Source organism: Trachypithecus francoisi, unplaced genomic scaffold, assembly GCF_009764315.1.
Source record: "Trachypithecus francoisi isolate TF-2019V2 unplaced genomic scaffold, Tfra_2.0 Lachesis_group16, whole genome shotgun sequence".
Taxonomy (NCBI): Eukaryota; Metazoa; Chordata; class Mammalia; order Primates; family Cercopithecidae; genus Trachypithecus; species Trachypithecus francoisi.
In genome coordinates, this window is record NW_022681461.1 from 99,080,531 (window position 1) to 99,098,983 (window position 18,453).

Below are 18,453 nucleotides of genomic sequence, written 5' to 3' on the forward strand. Positions count from 1 at the left end.
AAGCCAGGATGTGGACAGCAGGGGCTCCCATGAGCATGCCTGGCCATGCTTTACCAACTGCTGACTGCCTGTGCGAGGCGAGGATGGGGCCTGTGGGCCGCCAGCTTGTACAGTGCTGTCACCACCCATCTTCAGTGACCACTCACCCTGGGGTGAGGTGCTCAGCACCTTCCTCTTGGGGGGCCACATTTTCCTCCTTTGTCTTAGGGGACATAACAAGCTCCGCTGGGCTTGAGGGGCCCAGACCCGGTGTCTGCAGTCAACTCCTGAGACACGGCTGGCCGGCACAACAGGTGTTACATCAGGGGCTTCCTGTGGCCATTTGGACTTTGAGCGTTTATCTAAATTGGCCCAGGGTTGGCTGGTGGGTCACCCAGCAGAGGCTTCTCCCCATAGCGCAAGGATGTGTCGCCTGGGCTCGGTGACCACGGTTATTCCTGGAGGTTGGCAGACGTGCCGACCTTGGGCTATTTGAGCTAGAGAAACTATGTGACGCTAGCCGGTGGCTTGCTTGGCTAGGCCCCGGTTTGAGACTCCCCTGGGAACTAGAGTCAGGAACAGCCAGTGGCACTGACTAGGGGATGGAGTCCAAGGCGTTATTGGGCCACCTGACAGCTGGACAGAACAGGTGCAGACGCACAGAGGATGTGATTTAAAATAAACTCAGGCCAGGCGCAGTGGCTCAAGCCTGTAATCCCAGCACTTTGGGAGGCTGAGACGGGCAGATCACGAGGTCAGGAGTTCGAGACCATCCTGGCTAACACGGTGAAACCCCGTCTCTACTAAAAAATACAAAAAAAGCTAGCCGGGCGAGGTGGCGGGCGCCTGTAGTCCCAGCTACTCGGGAGGCTGAGGCAGGAGAATGGCGTAAACCTGGGAGGTGGAGCTTGCAGTGAGCTGAGATCCGGCCACTGCACTCCAGCCCGGGCGACAGAGCGAGACTCCGTCTCAAAAAATAAATAAATAAAAAATAAAATAAATGTAGATGTTTACTTTGAATGGAACCTAGGAGGCTCAGTGTTGACTCTCATCTAGAATGGTGTGGAAGGACTTTCGTGTCCAGGGCGAGGTCTATAGAGACTGCAGAATTAAGTACCCCACTGGCCAGTCACGGCGTCTTGCCAGAAACGATTAAGGCAGAAACTGGCCTTGGGCCTCTTTATTAGTCACCTAAGAGGAGTGTGAGGTGTGCCTTCTGGTCCCAGACGACCCTCCCCCCCGCCCCAAGGGAAACAGTGGCCCATGGAAAGGAAGGGCAGGGAGAGGGCACACGTGGAGGAGGGGCCTGTGGGGTGTCTGTCTTCTCCCCAGCATCAGGGCTGAGCTGCTTCTCCGCCCGGGGGGCTGGGAGAGGTGGCCGCCTCCAGCCTCAGGAACACTTTTTCTGCGTAAGAAACCAGCTCCTGGAAGGAGGAAGCAGGCAGGTCAGTTTTCATGGACAGTCCCCAGGTCCAGGAGCAGTTACTCATGTGACTCAATCCAGTAGTCATGGACAGGAAACTCTTTGGAGAGGTCTGATTACCCCTCCTGTTTACGATTGATTTTGGCCCAGTCATAGAGACAGAATAATAGGCAGGCAGGAGAGCAGTCTTGAAAACTATACATGTGGAGATCAAGGTCAGTTCCATGCAATCATCTGTTCCAGGCCCCCAGACGTGGTGCACCCCGGCTGGGGGCTTCCACCTGGAGGGAGGCCTGGTTTGCTGAAGGCGCTGCTGTCACTCACCAGGCTGGAGGTGAAGCGCTCCTTGATCTCCTGGACCAGGGCCTTCATACTGCTGGATACCAGCTCCGGCAGGATCTCCTCTGCGGGTGGAGCAAGGAGGTCCCGAGGCCAGAGCCCCTCCTGTGCCCCTTGCCAGGAGCCCCAGAAGGACGAGGGTGGGTCACAGTCCCTTTGGGCTTGGCATGCACAGAGCCACCTTGCAGTTCTGGAGCCCCATGCGTCCCCCTCAGCCAGGACAACCCCTGGTGTTCAGAAGATGCCAAATATGTGGGAAGTTTCAGAGGGCTGAGAAGTGGGGTTGAGCCTGTCTTCTGTGCGCTCCTTCCCTGTCAGTTACAGGGGGAGCAGGCACCCCGACCACTGGGCTCTAGGGGGTGTGATGCGAGAAGGGATTCTCACCATAGGAAGCCAAGTGAACCAGCAGTATGCCCACGTTCTCCACCACCTCCGGGTCATCCTTGTGGAGCTGGTAGGTCTCTTTGACGAGGCTGAGGCCACTGCCACCCTCCTCCTGCACCACCACCTTGAAGGCTGCCAGCTCTGGGGGATGGGTGAGAGTGGGTTCATGCCCCACTGTTCCCCTGAAAGGGAAGAGCCTTCTGCCCAGGACAGGGGATGGTACCCCAGAGCTCACACACAGGGGGCCCCATCAGCTTGGGCAGGCCAGCAGGATGGCATGGCCTGAACAGGGCCACACAGGAACAGAGGAGGCAGCCGCCCAAGAGCCAAAAGGAGTTGTGGTCACTCTGAGGAAGGTTGGGTAGTACAGAGGTCAAGACCATGAGCCCGGAGTCGCTAGGCACCAGCTGGGGTCTGGGCCGGGCCCCAGGTGCTCTGCGAAGGACTGTGCTGTGGGTCGAGCCTCGGTTGTGCTGTGCTCGGCACCGGGCCCAGCCTGTCTTGCTGAGTAACAAGCAGGGTTTGTGTTGTGGGGAATTGGAGACACCAACTCCAGAGCTGTTTTGATCAGTCACGGTGTGCCCACATGTGGGAAACATGCAGATGTGATGTGTTTATGGACAGAGAGGGTCACAGGGTAGCATAATGCAGAGATAGAATTTATCAAGTGTGCATGGAAGTCTTGATGGTGATTTCTGGATGATTGGACTTTAGATCGTTTTTAATTTATTTTCCTTTTTGATTTCTTCTGTTTTTTGGTTTGTGGCACCTGGCAGATGTAACTGATGGAGGCTGATTCTTGTCCCCACCTGTAGGTGGCAGCCTCGTCCTGTCCCCAGGCTCACCTGACACCTTCACCAGGCTGGCCAGTCCCCGGTAGGCATTGTTCACCAGCAGGACTCTGTTCTGGCACAGCCGGATGCTTTGCAGGAGCAGCGCCACCACTTGTTCAAACTGCCGCTTCTTGATGCAGCCTGCAGAAAGGGGCCAGGCTGCCTTGTACCTGCTGTGTGCGCGAGGCCCACGGCTCCCAGCCCCAGGGGCCCAGGGCGCCCACCCAGCTCACCCAGTAGGGACAGCAGCCAGAAGACTCCGCAGCTGGCTTCCGCCATTTCCCCATCCGCAGGGTAGGTGGCCAACACCTGGCTGATGAGGTCCGGGACCTTCTCCAAAGGGGCCTTGTTCACAATGATACCTGGAACCAGGACAGGGATGGACGGGGACACCCAGGCCTTGGTTGTATGCAGGGGCGCCTTCCACCCCCAATCTGCTGCCTTCCTCCAGCTAAGGACAAGAGCAGAAATGGGGTGGGAGAGGTCAGCTGTCCTTAGAGTTGCGGGGATTAGCCCAGGAGAGGCTTGGAGAATCCCACACTTTGGGTGCTGGCAGGGTTGTTGGGTTTCCTGGGCTTTCCATGGTGTAGAGCTTTTTCCTGGGGCACTGGAGTGCCAAGATGGGGTCTAGAGGAGGGGAAGCAGCACAGGCCGGAGGGCCCTCCTACTGTGAATCAAAAATCAAAACAGGGCATCCAGCACCACCGCTGTCCCCTGGAACCAGGACTGCCTGGAAAATTCCAGGACGTTTCCCTGGGCAGGAGGCACTTAAAACTGAGGGGTCTGCCCACTGGGCAAGAAGTCCTGAAGCCTGGCCTCTGTGAGAAGGCCTTTCCTCCCCCACCTTTTCTCTCTCTGCTCCTTGATTTTCTTCTGTTGCAGGCTCTCAGAAGAGCCTTTCCCAGACCATGGCTGTCGTGCTTTGGGGACAGGACATGGAGGTCCTCAAAGGCTCTCAGGGGCAGTTGGGGAGCGACTAGGGGAGGGCTCCCAGCCCTGGTAGGACAGCAGGAGGAGGGCCCCTCACCATCCAGCAGGAGGGCCCAGAGCAGGCCCAGGCCACTGACGCAGACGTCCCTGTTTTCGAGGGAGCTGTTGAGGTGCTCCAGGATGTGCTCCAGCAGCCCGGCGTTCTGCAGCTCCTCTGACACTGACTCTGACTCTGTGGGTGGGCCAGAATGAGGGCCCCAGGGCCCCTCCTTCCAGGAAGCCTTCCTACCTCTGTTGTCCTTGGGCACTGCAGTCCCATTTGACCTGCGATCTGGGGGGTGCCTGCTCTGGGCCAAGTCGTGCACTCAACGGAGCCCTGAACAGGAGGACATGGGACTGGCCCCAGAGGAGTCTGTCCATCTCATGGGCCACCAGTCCCAATAGCTGCCATCCTACTAGCAGGCTGGGTCTGACCTCTGTAGCTTCCCATCCAGGGGGCCTGGCCCTGCCTCCTGGGCCCACAGAGCCGGACTGTGCCTTCCAGGATGGAACCATGACGGGGCCCTATCCTGTTAGGATGAACTGACATCCATTTTGCCTGATGGTTCCAATTGACATCTATTCCTAGTGCCTCCTTTCACTCCCAAAAGTGAGATCAGTCGTGTATGATCAGCTATCCAGTCTATGCAGTAAAGAGGGTGCTGGGACCCAGCCCTGACCCATGCTGCATGGGACTGCTGGCGGCTGTCCTTAGGCTCTCTCAAGGCCCAGCTTCCTGTTGGGGAGAACAGTGCCCACCCAATTTGTGGGTGAGGCTGTGAGCGCTCTGTGTGGCTCTCTCCTTCCCACAGTCCTGGCTGGCGGCTTCAGAAGCCTACTGGGCCCTATGGAATGGAGACACAGGGCATTTGCCCTCCAGCCTCCCAGAACGGGCAGGAAGTGTGGGAAATAGATGTCATTGGTGTGAAGCCCACAGCCGCGCCTGGCATGTCTGTAGAGGGAACCAGTGACTTCAAGAGTGGAAGCTTGTCATCAAGATGGAAAAGGATGCGACCAGCATTTGGGGTGACCGAATGAAGATGGCCAAATGCCGCTGTGCATCTCAGGAGGAGGCCCAGCCCTGTCCTGTCCAACCCACCTGTACCCCAAACCAACCCTTCCCGAGACCCCTGGGAAGGGCTGTCCTGGAGTGTGGGTGGGGCAGGAGGTAGCTGGCAGACACACCCTGGGTTGTGGTGATGGCTAGCAGGCTGTAGACCAAGACAAGGAGCGACTCCTCCTCGGGGTAGCTCCGAAGAGCACTCAGCACGGCGGAGGTGATGGCTTGGTTACAGGGAGCCTTGGCTTCCGGGTGATGCACCAGCGCTGCTCGGGCCAGAGGAAGACGCCTGGGTTTAGCCCCACACCTGGGGCGTGGGACGAGAGACACGAGGCTCACAGGCTGGGGGATAGCATCTCCACTTTGCATGAAGGAAACCGAGGTCTGCCTTGTTCTCCTGGCCTAGAGCAGGCCTCCGTGAATCTGTGTGCCCTAATGGAGTGAAGGGCTGGAGGGGAGCCCTGCCTGGCCAGGCCACCCATCCTGGTCCCTGAGAGCCGGCCAGGCAGCACTGAACACAATTTCAACATTGTATGGAACTCCAAACTTCAACAGTGAAACTGGAAAGGTGGGCGGGCACGGTGGCTCATGCCTGTAATCCCAGCACTTTGGGAGGCTGAGGCGGATGGATCACGACATCAGGAGTTCAAGACCAGCCTGTCTGACGTGGTGAAACCCCTCTACTAAAAATACAAAAATTAGCCAGGTGTTGTGGTGGGTGCCTGTAGTCCCAGCTACTCAGGAGGCGGAGGCAGGAAAATCGCTTGAACCCGGGAGGTGGAGGTTGCAGTAAACCGAGATCGTGCCATTGCACTCCAGCCTGGGTGACGAGCAAAACTCCATCTCAAAAAAAAACACAAAAACTAGAAAGGTAACTAAATACTTTTTGTTTAAAAAAAATCATCAAAGCTAATTCAACTTTTTTAACAACCCAGGTCTCTCATAGGAGGTTCGGACTGTCAGCTCCAGCCTCTTCCATCAGGGCAGTGAAATCAACTCAGCACTGTCCTCCTACCAGCCCTCTTCAGAGGGTGCAGCCCATCCTCCCTGAGGGTCACTCCAGAGGACCTCGTGTCCAGCTCCTTGCTTCATAGCTGGGAAGCTGGCGGGAGCAGCAGGAACTTGTCCAGGGTCATGGAGCAGGCAAAAGGCAGGCGTGGGTGGGATCCGCATCTCTAGGCTCCTGGCCTAAGCCCTCTGCCATCCAGGATGGGGTCCAATGGGCACAGGATGGCATGGACTGTCCAGAGGGTCAGATGCCAACCAGGTAACAGGTGGGGACGGAGCTAGGCCACCAGGAGTGTCTCCCCCACCTGGCCTGGCCCTGGCATCCACCTTGGCCTAGAAGGTGCAGCAGCAGGGAGCAGGGCATGGATTCCCCCAACCCACCCGGCCCGGTGCCCACCTTGGCCCAGGAGGCACAGCTGCAGGAAGGAGCACACAGCCTCCCTGACCCCACCTGGCCTGGTTTGGCACCCACCTTGGCCCAGGAGGTGCAGCAGCAGGGAGCAGGCACACAGCTGGATGTCAAGGACCCTGTCATGCAGCTGCATGGTCGTGACCACCACCTCCACCAGCTCCGGAGACCACTGCAGACCTGGCAGAGTGGGCGGCACAGGGGAGACTCATTTTGGGCCAGGTTGGGGGTGTATAGAGCAGACCAGGGCCCCCAGAGGCTGGTGGGAGCCTGCGGGACCCTAGGTGGATGAATAGAAGGGGGAAGGACAATGAGGATTAGTGCTAGGTCCGTGGAGTGCATGCCATGTCTGCCATGGGTGCATGTTCTGTGCTGCCCACAGCCCTGTGAAGTGGCCCCTCCTGGGCCTGCCCTCCTTGTGCAGATGAGGAACCTGGGGTCAGTGGGATGAAAGCACCTGCTCTTCAGCAGTTTGAAACCAGCCAGTCTACTCCAGAGCCCTTGGCTGCAACTGCCTTGAGGGTGGGCGTGGGCTCCATCCACCCTGCCACTGTGCCAGGAACTGTTGTGGGCTGGGGACTGGGTGAGGGGCAGTGGCCAGGCAGCCATTCCTCCACTGTAGGCTCATGAGAGCAACAAGGATGAAGTCCTGGCACCCGGAGTGTGGAGCGAAGCAAGCGCCCCTCCCCACCTTTTTTTTTTTTTTTTTTTGAGACAGAGCCTCACTCTGTTGCTCAGGCTTTTCTGTGGCATCATCTCAGCTCACTGCAACCTCCACCTCCTGGGTTCAAGCGATTCTCCTGCCTCAGCCTCCTGAGTAGCTGAGATTACAGGCATGCACCACCACATCTGGCTAATTTTTGTATTTTTAGTTGAGACAGGGTTTCACCATGTTGGCCGGGCTGGTCTTGAACTCGTGATCTCAAGTGATCCGCCCACCTCGGCCTCCGAAAGTGCTGGGATTTCAGGCATGAGTCACCGTGCTCAGCTGCTAGCCCATTTCTAAGCAAGACGTGGAGGGAGGTGTGGTTCCGGGTGGTGGGAAAGACCTACCCTTTGGGATGGGGCCCAACAGCTTCCCTAGTTTCCCCAGGGAGGCAAAATCTGTCTTTCCAGGGTCTCTGTCCTGGTCACAGCTGAGCTACAAAAGGGGCCGAAGAGGAGGAGGGGAGGGAGGGAATGGTAAATTAGGCCCATGTGAGGCCTCTGCCACCTACTCGAAGGCCAGGGCTGGGCCTTGTCATCTCTGAGGCCTGAGCCACTGCAACAAACCTCAGTGGATTCCTAATCCAGGTCTGATGGATAGATGGACAGATGGATAAATGGATGGATGGATGTGTGAAGGTAATGTTCAGGCAGGTGAAAAAGGTTGAACGATTTTATGAAAGTATGTTGTGACACAAATGTTTTAAAAAGTGGCCAGGCACGGTGTCTCATGCCTGTAATCCCGACACTTTGGAAGGCCGAGACAGGCAGATCACTTGAGATCAGGCATTTGAGACCAGCCTGGCCAACATGGTGAAATCGCCTCTCTACTAAAAATACAAAAAATTAGCTGGGTGTGGTGGCATGCACCTGTAGTCCCAGCTACTTGGGAGCCTGAGGCAGGAGAATCACTTGAACCCAGGAGGCGGAGGTTGCAGTGAGCCAAGATCACACCACTGCACTCCAGCCTGGGGGATAGAGCGAGACCCTGTCTCAAAAAACAACAACAACAACAAAAAAACCCACTGCTTTTCCCAACACTCTCCATGAATGAGTAGTAACAACCTTTTTGAATTTGGTTTTGTTTTCTGAGACAGGGTCTTCTAGGCTGGAGTGCAGCGGCCCAAGCATATCTCACTATAGCCTCGATTCCCTGGGCTCCAGCAATCCTCCTGCCTTAGCCTCCAGAGTAGCTGGGACAACAGACCTGTGTCACCACACCTGGCTAATTTTTTTTTTATTTTCTGTAGAAACAGGCTCTCCCTTTGTTGCCCAGGCTGGTCTCGAACCCCTGGGCTCAAGCAGTCCTCCCGCCTTGGCTCCTCAAGGTGCTGGGATTACAGGCGTGAGCCACTGTGCCAGGCCATGCATTCTTAATAGGTGGGCAAGTTGCTGTATCTATGAAAATTTAAAGTATTCACACCTTTGAACATCTACGAATCTGTGCTACAGAAACATAAGCACACAGATACATATACACCAGGGTGTCTGTTCCAGGATCATTCATAATAGTGCAAACTGAGAAACAACTCACATGCCCCTCATAGAGACAGTGGGGTAGATGGGATGTCTATGGCTCCATTAAAATCATGTGAGGGCTGCCACGCCACCCATTCCCCTTCTCTGCTGCCTTCCCCAGGCAGATAGCAGAGACACGGGACACTTCTGGGGACACATGCACACCTCCACGCTGCACTAAAGCACTGGCAAGGAGAGCCCAGGGTGAGGGCCAGCCCCAGCTCCCCGCGGGCCGGACCATAGCTTCTGCCCCTAGGGGAGCAGCTGGGAAAGAGGTGCAGGGTGAGGCCTACCTAGCTCATCTGCAGGCATTTTCAGAAGCCTCTTCATGGCCCTGAACTGGACTTCGGGCCAGCCAGAGAAGTTCTGCATGACCTCTGCAGGGACAGGAAGGCAGGGGAGGGACCTTTCTGAGGACCAGGGCCTCAGGGCCCTGTCTTTGGGCACCACACTGGCCTGGCTGCTATGTGTGCATACCCTCCTCGGATCTACAGGTTCAGGATGAGAGGGAGGGGCTGTTATCATCCCCACTTTACAGATGAGGCCACTGAGACCAAGCAACTTTTCCTTAATAGAACCCAAGTCTCTGTCTTGGAGCACACAAAGAGTGGAGCGCACTTCCGCTCATCCTGGGCACATAGGAGGCACACAGGGAGTGGTGCTGTGTGAGGAAGACGCCCCAGGACCGCTGTGTGCCACCCAGGCTGTGGAAGCAAAAGCAGAGGGTTGTGGGAGGCGCGGGCAGTGACTAGGCCACTGAGCTACATAGAGGATTTGTGTGGCAGGAGCGGAGGGAAAACAGGTGGGAGCCAGGCTATGGAGAGGAACTTTGTGTTATAGGTAGTTGGGAGCTATGGAGGGTATTTGAGCAGAGCGGTGTCCTGGGCAGTGTGTAGGGATGGATAGAGGGGAACTGTTCCTACCCACTGGTTGTGCATGTGGAGCAAGGCCAGGGGCATAAATAATGAACCCTCTGGAACTAAACAATAGGATGCCAAGGCCATCGACAGGAGCTGTCTGTCCCCAGCATCACATCACCTAAAATGCTGGCCACGTTGCCTTCTAACAGCATATCGGTGATGGACGCAGGCACCATCTGCCGGTACAGGGTCAGAGAGATGCACGAGGACTTGAAGGAGCCGCTCACGAAGGTGATGTGCACCACGTCCCTAGCAGAGGAGCAGAGAGGGCTGAGTAACCCAGCAGTGCCCCCTGCCACCTCCCCGTGGGGCTCTCCCTCTGCCTCTGGCTCCAGGCTGCCCATTGGTGCGGACGCCGGACACTGACCTCCCTGTTTTGGGATCCATTTGGCAGGGTCTCTCATAGTGTTCCCAGTGTGTCCGGCAAGCACTCCAGCAATTCCACACCCAGGGAAGTACTCCATGGAGGCAGGGCCTCAGCTCATAGAGCTGGGGGACAGTCCCGGGCCCTGGCATTTTTGCCCTTGTGGTCCCCTGCCTCCATGGAACCATGAAAACCCAGATTTTACAACTGCATTGGTATAAAGATGGATATGACCCAGGCTGGATTCCTTGCTATATTGTTAGGGGTTTTTTTTGTTTTTTGTTTTGTTGTTGTTGTTGTTTGTTTTTTGAGATGGAGTTTCACTCTTGTCGCCCAGGCTGGAGAGCAGTAGCACGATCTCGGCTCATTGCAACCTCCGCCTCCCAGGTTCAAGCAATTCTCCTGCCTCAGCCTCCCGAGTAGCTGGGACTACAGGCGCCCGCCACCATGCCCGGCTAATTTTTGTTCTATTTTTAGTAGAGACAGGGTTTCACTCTGTTGGGCAGGCTGGTCTCGAACACCTGACCTCAAGTGATCCACCCACCTCGGCCTCCCAAAGTGCTGGGATTACAGGCATGAGCCACCATGCCTGGCCTGGATTCTTTTTTATTTTTGAGATGGAGTCTCGCTCTGTCGCCCAGGCTGGAGTGCAGTGGCACGATCTTGACTCACTGCAACCTCTGCCTCCTGGGCTCGAGCGATCCTCCTGCCTCAGCCTCCCCAGTAGCTGGGAACACAGGCATGCACCACTATACCCAGCTAATTTTTTTGTATTTTTAGTAGAGACAGGGGTTTCACCATGTTACCCAGGCTACACTCGAACTCCTGAGCTCAAGTGATCTGCCCGCCTCGGCCTCCCAAAGTGCTGGGATTATAGGCATGAACCACCACACCCGGCCAGTGTTACGTATTTACTTTTGTCTTCTGATTTTAAAACAAGTTAGAATGAAAAATTTAAAGGTGACCATTGTCTTTAGGAATTTTTTTTTAATGTAGAATGAAAATTTTTTTCTGGAACCCTAAAAGTGTCATGGGTCCTGGAGGCTGTGCCTCCTGTGCCTTCTGGGAGTCAGTTTGCTCACTCCAGTGTTCAGAGAGGTGCATTTGGGATCACTCGCCGCAGCATGGTTTGGGAGCGCCAGAACTGGGAAAAGCCCAGCTGTGCAGGGATAATTAGGGCGTCCGTGATGGAGTTCTTTGAGGTGTTACAGAGCCAACTAGTTGTGCTTGTATTAGGGTGGAGAGATGTTGAAAGATAAATCCATAGGTTAAAATAAACCCCAACCCTGAGCTCACTTTATCGTTATTCGATCCGAGGGGTCGATCTGGAGCATCCCGGGCAGAAGATTCCCGAAGGTTTCCGCATCCGGGATCTGCTTCTCCTCCATTGTCTTCAGGACAGTCTTCAGGCTGCCCGGGCTCTGGCGGAGGGACTTCCGCAGATACATGGCTTCTGTGCTCTGCACAGAGAGAGGACAGCTCTGTGCATTACCTTAAGTAAATGGAAACTAGGCCCCAGCATGGGCAGAGGGCGACCAGGGACCAAGAAATCCAGGAGGAGACCAGGGAGAGCCAGGTGTGACCACTGCCTACAAGAATGTCCAGAGACCCCAGGGGCCCTGAGCTCTTCCATAAGAAGAAATGGAGTTTTGGAGAAGCCAACGGGTTGTCTCCCAGGGTAGAGTCCTGCCAAGAAAGCCCCTTGATCTAGACCCAGCCAGTAAGACAGCATGCCCATTTCACAAAGTGTGAGCGGGTCCAGGGTCACGCTGCCTGGGCTGGGGCTGGAGCTCAGGCTATTTCCAGGATGTCACTCAGCCTCTATAGTGGGAAGGCTCTCATTTCCCTGGGAGTCTTCCAAAGGAAGGCAGTGGCAAGGTGCTTCTCAGAGGTGAGTCTGGGGGTCTGGGAGAGCATGAGGAACCTGGGCCCAGCCAGGTGTCTGTCCTTTCTGGGGCCCTTGGTGCCTGCAGGTGGCGCTGCGGAGAAGGGGAGCTTCCTTGTTTGGGGCATGGCAGGCCTTCCCCACTTTCTCTTCTGCATATAGAGGATAGGAAGCAACAGGCTGGACTTTCCTGCCTCCCTGCAGCCAGAGTGACCTCGGAGTGCTCACGGGGCCAGTGGGGCCCTCTGCCTCCCCTCCTTCCTGCCCACAGGCTGTGGCCATGGTGCAGGGGCCCCAGCAGGGATGAGAGAAAGAGGTACGTGCTAAGGATGTGCAGGAGGAGAGAAGGCGCCTCCACACCAGCCTGGGGCTTGTGCATGAGGCAGCCGGGTGTGTTCAGGCCCACGCTGGGTTTCCATTGCTTGCAACTCCGTGCAGCCTTCATGCTCACAAGGGCACCTGAACTTGGCTTTTTTCCGTTAAGAGTCAGGTGACACCACCTGGAGGGCTGCTGCAGGGGTCACGTGGGATGGTCTGAATATTACCACTGCTGTCATCCTGCTAGAGCCCAGCAGGTGCTGCATGCTGGGGGGTTCTGAGGAGGGCAGGCCCCCCACAGGTGGAGGAGGGGGCTCCGTGCGGCCTGCAGAGAGCCAGGGGAAGGGATGCAGAGGGGAGGCAGGGTGAGGCCAAGCCTTCTCCCCAGGCCTCGGTGCATGGGGAGCAGCATGTGGGGTGTGGGGGAGGGAGGGCAGCTCACATCCATGAAGGAGCAGCTGGTCATGTCCAGAATGATGCAGCCCAGGGACCAGATGTCTGATTTCTGGCTGAAGGAGAAGTTGAGGGCTTCAGGGGCCATCCAGGACTTATGAAAGGGGTCTGTTGGTAAGAGCAAGGTGGGATCCCTGAGTCCTTCGCTCCCTGGGAGCAGGGGCTTGACAGAGTCATCCTGCCTAGCATTGTATCCCCTGTGGTGGCCCCTCACAGGCAGCTTGAAACACAACATGAGCCCTGCAGCTCCTCTTCTCAGAAGAGGTGGAGAGTATTAACTGTGGGGAGGAAGAGGCCCCAGTCAGCAGGAGCTTTGCGTTGATCTGGAGCCACTGAAGCTGTCCATCTTGGCAGGTGCCCACCAGGTTGGCCCATATGGTGGTGTGTCTGTGTGCCCAAGATGGCTGTAGAAGGAGATGGAAGAGGCACGTGCCAAGAAACTGTGCACCCCTCTAAACTTCTTGCCCCTTCTAAATGTCAGGACCTTGGGGGCAAAGTTACAGTTGCTCTGCCCTACCTTCTAAACTGGAACCCCAGACAGGGAGGCAAAAGAGCAGACTCCTCCGAGTCCATCAGTCCCTGGTTGGCCTCAGGCAGCCCCTCCTTCTCTGGACCTCCATTCCCCAGCCTAACAGTAAAGAGCTGGACTCCAAGGACGCGTGCCATCTACACCTCCAATAGAAACAACCATCTGCCTGTCTATTCACCCACCCATCCACACACACCCCATCCAACCATCCACCCACCCACCCACCCACTCATTTACTCACTCACCCACCCATCCATCCATCCACACACCACCCATCTACCCACACACCCACCCATCCATCCATTCATCCATACACCCACCCACCCACACATCCATCCACACACGCACCCATCCATCCATCCATCCACCCATCCACCCACCCACCCACCTATCCATCCACTCACCCACCCACCCACCCATCCATCCATCCACACACCACCCATCTACCACACACCCACCATCCATCCATTCATCCATACACCCACCCACCCACACATCCATCCACACACGCACCCATCCATCCATCCATCCATCCATCCACCCATCCACTCACCCACCTACCCACTCATTCACTCACTCACCCACCCATCCATCCATCCACACACCCACCCATCTACCCACACACCCACCCATCCATCCATACACCCACCCACCCACATCCATCCACACACGCACCCACCCATCCATCCATCCATCCATCCACCCATCCACTCACCCACCTACCCACTCATTCACTCACTCACCCACCCATCCATCCATCCACACACCAACCCATCTACCCACACACCCACTCATCCATCCATTCATCCATACACCCACCCACCCACACATCCATCCACACACGCAGCCACCCACACATCCATCAGTCTACCCACCCAACCATCCGTCCACAACTCATGCACTCACCCATCCGCCCACACACCCACCCCTCCAGCCACACACCCATCCACCCATCTATCCATCTATTCACTTACCCATCTATCCATCCATCCATCCACTGACCCACCCACCCACCTATCCATCCACTCACCCACCCACCTGCCCACCCACCCATACACTTACCCACCCTCCCATCCATCCATCCATCCATCCATCCATCCACTCACCCACCCACCCACTCATTCACTCACTCTCATCCACCCACCCATCCATCCACACACCCACCCATCTACCCACACACCCACCAATCCATCCATATACCCACCCACCCACCCACACACGCACCCACCCACCCATCTACTCACCTACCCAACCGTCCACAACCCATGCACTCACCCATCTGCCCATACACCCACCCATGCAACCACACACCCATCCACCCATCCATCCATCTACTCACATACCCACCCATCCTCTCACCCACCCATCTATCCATCCATCCATCCACTCACCCCCTACCCACTCATTCACTCACTCTCATCCACCCACCCATCCACCCACCCACCCACCCACCCATCCATCCATTCATCCATACACCCACCCACCCACACATCCATCCACACACGCACCCACCATCCATCCATCCATCCATCCACCCATCCACTCACCCACCTACCCACTCATTCACTCACTCACCCACCCATCCATCCATCCACACACCCACCCATCTACCCACACACCCACCCCTCCAGCCACACACCCATCCACCCATCCATCCATCCACACACGCACCCACCCATCCATCCATCCATCCTCCATCCATCCACTCACCCACCTACCCACTCATTCACTCACTCACCCACCCATCCATCCATCCACACACCAACCCATCTACCCACACACCCACTCATCCATCCATTCATCCATACACCCACCCACCCACATCCATCCACACACGCACCCACCCACCCATCCATCCATCCATCCATCTATCCACTCACCCACCATCCATCCACACACGCACCCACCCACCCATCCACCCACCCACCCACCCATCCATCCACACACCCACCCATCCATCCATCTATCCACTCACCCACCTATCCATCCATCCATCCACTGACCCACCCACCCACCTATCCATCCACTCACCCACCCACCTGCCACCCACCCATACACTTACCCACCCTCCCATCCATCCATCCATCCATCCATCCATCATCCACTCACCCACCCACCCACTCATTCACTCACTCTCATCCACCCACCCATCCATCCACACACCCACCCACCCATCTACCCACACACCCACCAATCCATCCATATACCCACCCACCCACCCACACACGCACCCACCCACCCATCTACTCACCTACCCAACCGTCCACAACCCATGCACTCACCCATCTGCCCATACACCCACCCATGCAACCACACACCCATCCACCCATCCATCCATCTACTCACATACCCACCCATCCTCTCACCCACCCATCTATCCATCCATCCATCCACTCACCCACCCACCTACCCTCCTATCCATCCATCCATCCATCCATTCACCCACCCACTCATCTATTCATCCATCCATCCACCCACTTATCCATCCATCCATCCACTCACCCAGCCCACCCATCCACCCACCCATCCACTCACCCACCTATCCATCCATCCATCCATCCATCCATCCATCCATCCACTCACCCACCCACGCATCCATCCATCCATCTATCCACTCACCCACCATCCATCCAGTCACCCACCCACCTAACCACACACACACCCATCTATGCACCCATCTACTCATTCATCTTCTGTCTACCAAGGACAGAGTGCAACCAGCCACTGCCACCCTGGGACTCTGGACTCCTCCTCTGTGGTTACTCTCTCCAGCCTCCTTTCTCCGGCCATCTTTTTGAAGGAACAAGAACTCGTCTCCCCTTGCCACCCACCCCAGTCATCTCCTGGGTTGTTTTAGGACTCAGTGATCTACACGCAGTCAGTGTGTGGCACCCACGGACCCTCTGTCCTGGGCATTTTCGTATCCTTCCTTCCGAAGCTTTCTTTTCCCTCCCTGAGAAGCAACATTTTCTGGGGTACCACAAACAACCACGACTTTGTTTCTCTCAAATGTTGGGTATCTTTGGGGCCCTGCCTCTGCCCCTGGTGGTGGCACGCCTGCTCAGTTACAACCCAAAGGGGGTCTCTTTGGGGTCCACACAAGGCTAGGGCTTTGTGGGGACCTTCTGAGCAAACAGCTGTTTGATGTTGCCTCACTCCACACCCAGAGTGGCCACCACCGTCTGGATTCTAGGCGCCAACCCCCTCTCCCACGACTTAGGGGAGCCCCTGCCACCTTCCTCCACACGGATATTCCATTTGGCTTTGTTCGTCATTAGCACGTTGGAGCTCAAGTCCTGCAGTTTGCAGTGGTCACTGCTGACGAGGATGATGTTGGAGGGTTTGAGATTCCTGAAACCAAGAGGGGGGTTCGCCTCTGGGTGCCAAGGGGCCACCTGGGAAGCCACCACCCCCGACCCCAGGTGGGACCAATGTGCGTGCTGAGCCTGATTCTCTGCTCCCTGCCCCACCCGGTTCTGAGGCAGCAGCCCACACCCTCCTCCCCTCCACAAAATGCCCCATCTCAGTCTACTTTTTAAGCAGTTGTTTCCTATGTGCAGAAATGTACTCAATTATTTTAAACCGAGGGAAGAATCTCCAACCACAAGTAGGAACACACCCAACACCTGGAAAAGGTCCCTTGGTTGACATGTTCACCGCCTTAGATAGCCCAGCTATGCATTTGACTGGGTATTGATTTTTGGCCATTGTGCGATGTCTAGTGACATGACACTGAATGTGGAATGTGAAGCATTCCCTTTGTACATATAGTCTGCATGGTGTGTGTGTGTGTGTGTGTGTGTATCTGTGTGTTTTAAGTCAGGGCTGCCCAGGCTGAAGTGCAGTGGCACGATCATAGCTCACTGAAGCCTCAAGCTCCTGGCTTCAAGCAATCCTCCCACCTCAGCCTCCATGTTGCTGGGACCATGGGCATGTGCCACCACACCCAGCCACATGGTTTCCCTCTTCCTCTTTAAATAAGATATTGGTGTTCAGAATTGGAGCCATCTCCCAGCCCCTTCAGACCATGGATTCTCCAGCCTGATGCTGTGCCGCTGGGTGGTCAAAGGCTCAGCAGGGCCCACTCAGCCCACTGGCCCCACGGCAGGCAGCCCGGTCTCTCTTCCTGGCAGGGCTGTTGCGTCCTTCCTTTCCAAGGACTCTAGAGCAGCCCGCCTGAGTAGCGCACACCCCATGCAGCTGTGCGTGTGCACACGGCTTGAGACCACTTGGAAGAGCCTCTTTTGAGCCCAGGAGGAGGTCTGGAAGGTCCCATCCTATCCTGGCTGCACTGGCCCAGTGCGCCTTTCTCCCCAGATCCTGCCCACGGGCACTGGCACCCGAGTGGCCTCAGTGCCTTTTCTCCCAAAGCAGCCCACCAGTCCAGGGAGGTCAGGGGCCCCACTCACCTGTGGATGATGTCCAAATGATGCAGGTATTCCAGCGCGTCCAGCACCTGGCCCAGCACATTCTGCATCCACTAGGGGAGAAGCAGGGGGTGCCAGGATGGGAGGGGCGCCCTGTGCTGCTTTCAGGGGCGTGACAGAGCAGCCAGCAGGATGGTGGTGTATTCTCTCCCTGCATCTTGAGACAGGCCTGAAGCCAGCCAAGCGCTCAGGGTGGAGGAGGCTTCAGTGTGGTGGCTCGCCATATGGTAAAGCCGCGGCGGCAGCCAGAAGGACTCTGAGTTTCCAGACTCCACACTGTTGTCTCCATACCAGAGGCCCCGGGTGCTGCAGGGCCCCATCCCTGCACCCCACCCTGTGGCCCGCACTGCCCCACACTTGCCAGGAGCTGGAGGCAGATTGGCCTTGCGGGTATGGGAGGGGTGGAAGCCTTCAGTGCCTACACGAGCTCGCTCCTCTAAGTCATTCTAATGAAAAGAACCCTGAGAGAGAATGCTGGGAGTGTTTGGCGTCAGAGACAAGCTCCATCAAGTACCCAGGGCGGTGGTTCTGAAGCTGGGCTCCTAGGGTCCCTGGATTCAGGGCCACCCTGGGGTGTCAAAGAGGGGCTGAGGGGGCAGGACGTGGGCATCCTCTCACTTTCCCCAGTTAGGGTAGGTCTGCTGCACTTACTGGGTTTCTGGGAACATTTCGTGTTTTAAGGGCTTCACTCACAAAGTCTGAAACCCACTTCGGGCCTGCCTCTGAGGCCCACGGTAAGAGAAGAGCTGTGTACCCCGAAGAGCTCCTCAGGGGCACATGGTCCCACCAAACACAGTTCTCAGGGCAAAAGCAGGCAGCATTCTTCTGGGGGAGATGAAAGATCTAAATGCGAAGCGCAAAAACGACCAAGCTTCCAGAACAGAGGAGAGTATCTTCATGACCTTGGAGCACAAAAGGCTTCCTCAACTC

The 18,453-nt window shown here is 56.5% G+C and overlaps 1 protein-coding gene across 9 annotated transcripts in view; it reads right to left on the bottom strand.

The window, feature by feature from the left end:
- Positions 1–860: 860 nt before the first annotated feature.
- The window catches only part of STKLD1 (serine/threonine kinase like domain containing 1), a 31,299-nt gene continuing 13,706 nt past the window's right edge, over positions 861–18,453 (bottom strand). For 4 of the 9 annotated variants that reach the window (XM_033238673.1, XM_033238677.1, XM_033238675.1 and 1 more), the window contains 13 exons: positions 17,506–17,576; positions 16,332–16,447; positions 12,557–12,675; positions 11,208–11,371; positions 9,666–9,796; positions 8,921–9,115; positions 6,468–6,584; positions 5,113–5,253; positions 3,986–4,120; positions 3,192–3,320; positions 2,971–3,099; positions 2,126–2,266; positions 1,145–1,806 (listed from right to left, as the gene is read on the bottom strand). In XM_033238673.1, coding sequence (XP_033094564.1) covers positions 1,619–1,806; positions 2,126–2,266; positions 2,971–3,099; positions 3,192–3,320; positions 3,986–4,120; positions 5,113–5,253; positions 6,468–6,584; positions 8,921–9,115; positions 9,666–9,796; positions 11,208–11,371; positions 12,557–12,675; positions 16,332–16,447; positions 17,506–17,576 — 1,776 coding nt within the window. In that variant the 3' untranslated portion in view covers positions 1,145–1,618. Of the gene's footprint in view, positions 1,807–2,125; positions 2,267–2,970; positions 3,100–3,191; positions 3,321–3,985; positions 4,121–5,112; positions 5,254–6,467; positions 6,585–8,920; positions 9,116–9,665; positions 9,797–11,207; positions 11,372–12,556; positions 12,676–16,331; positions 16,448–17,505; positions 17,577–18,453 lie in introns of all 9 variants that reach the window. The other 5 variants (XM_033238674.1, XM_033238679.1, XM_033238678.1 and 2 more) reach the window with 5 other exon arrangements.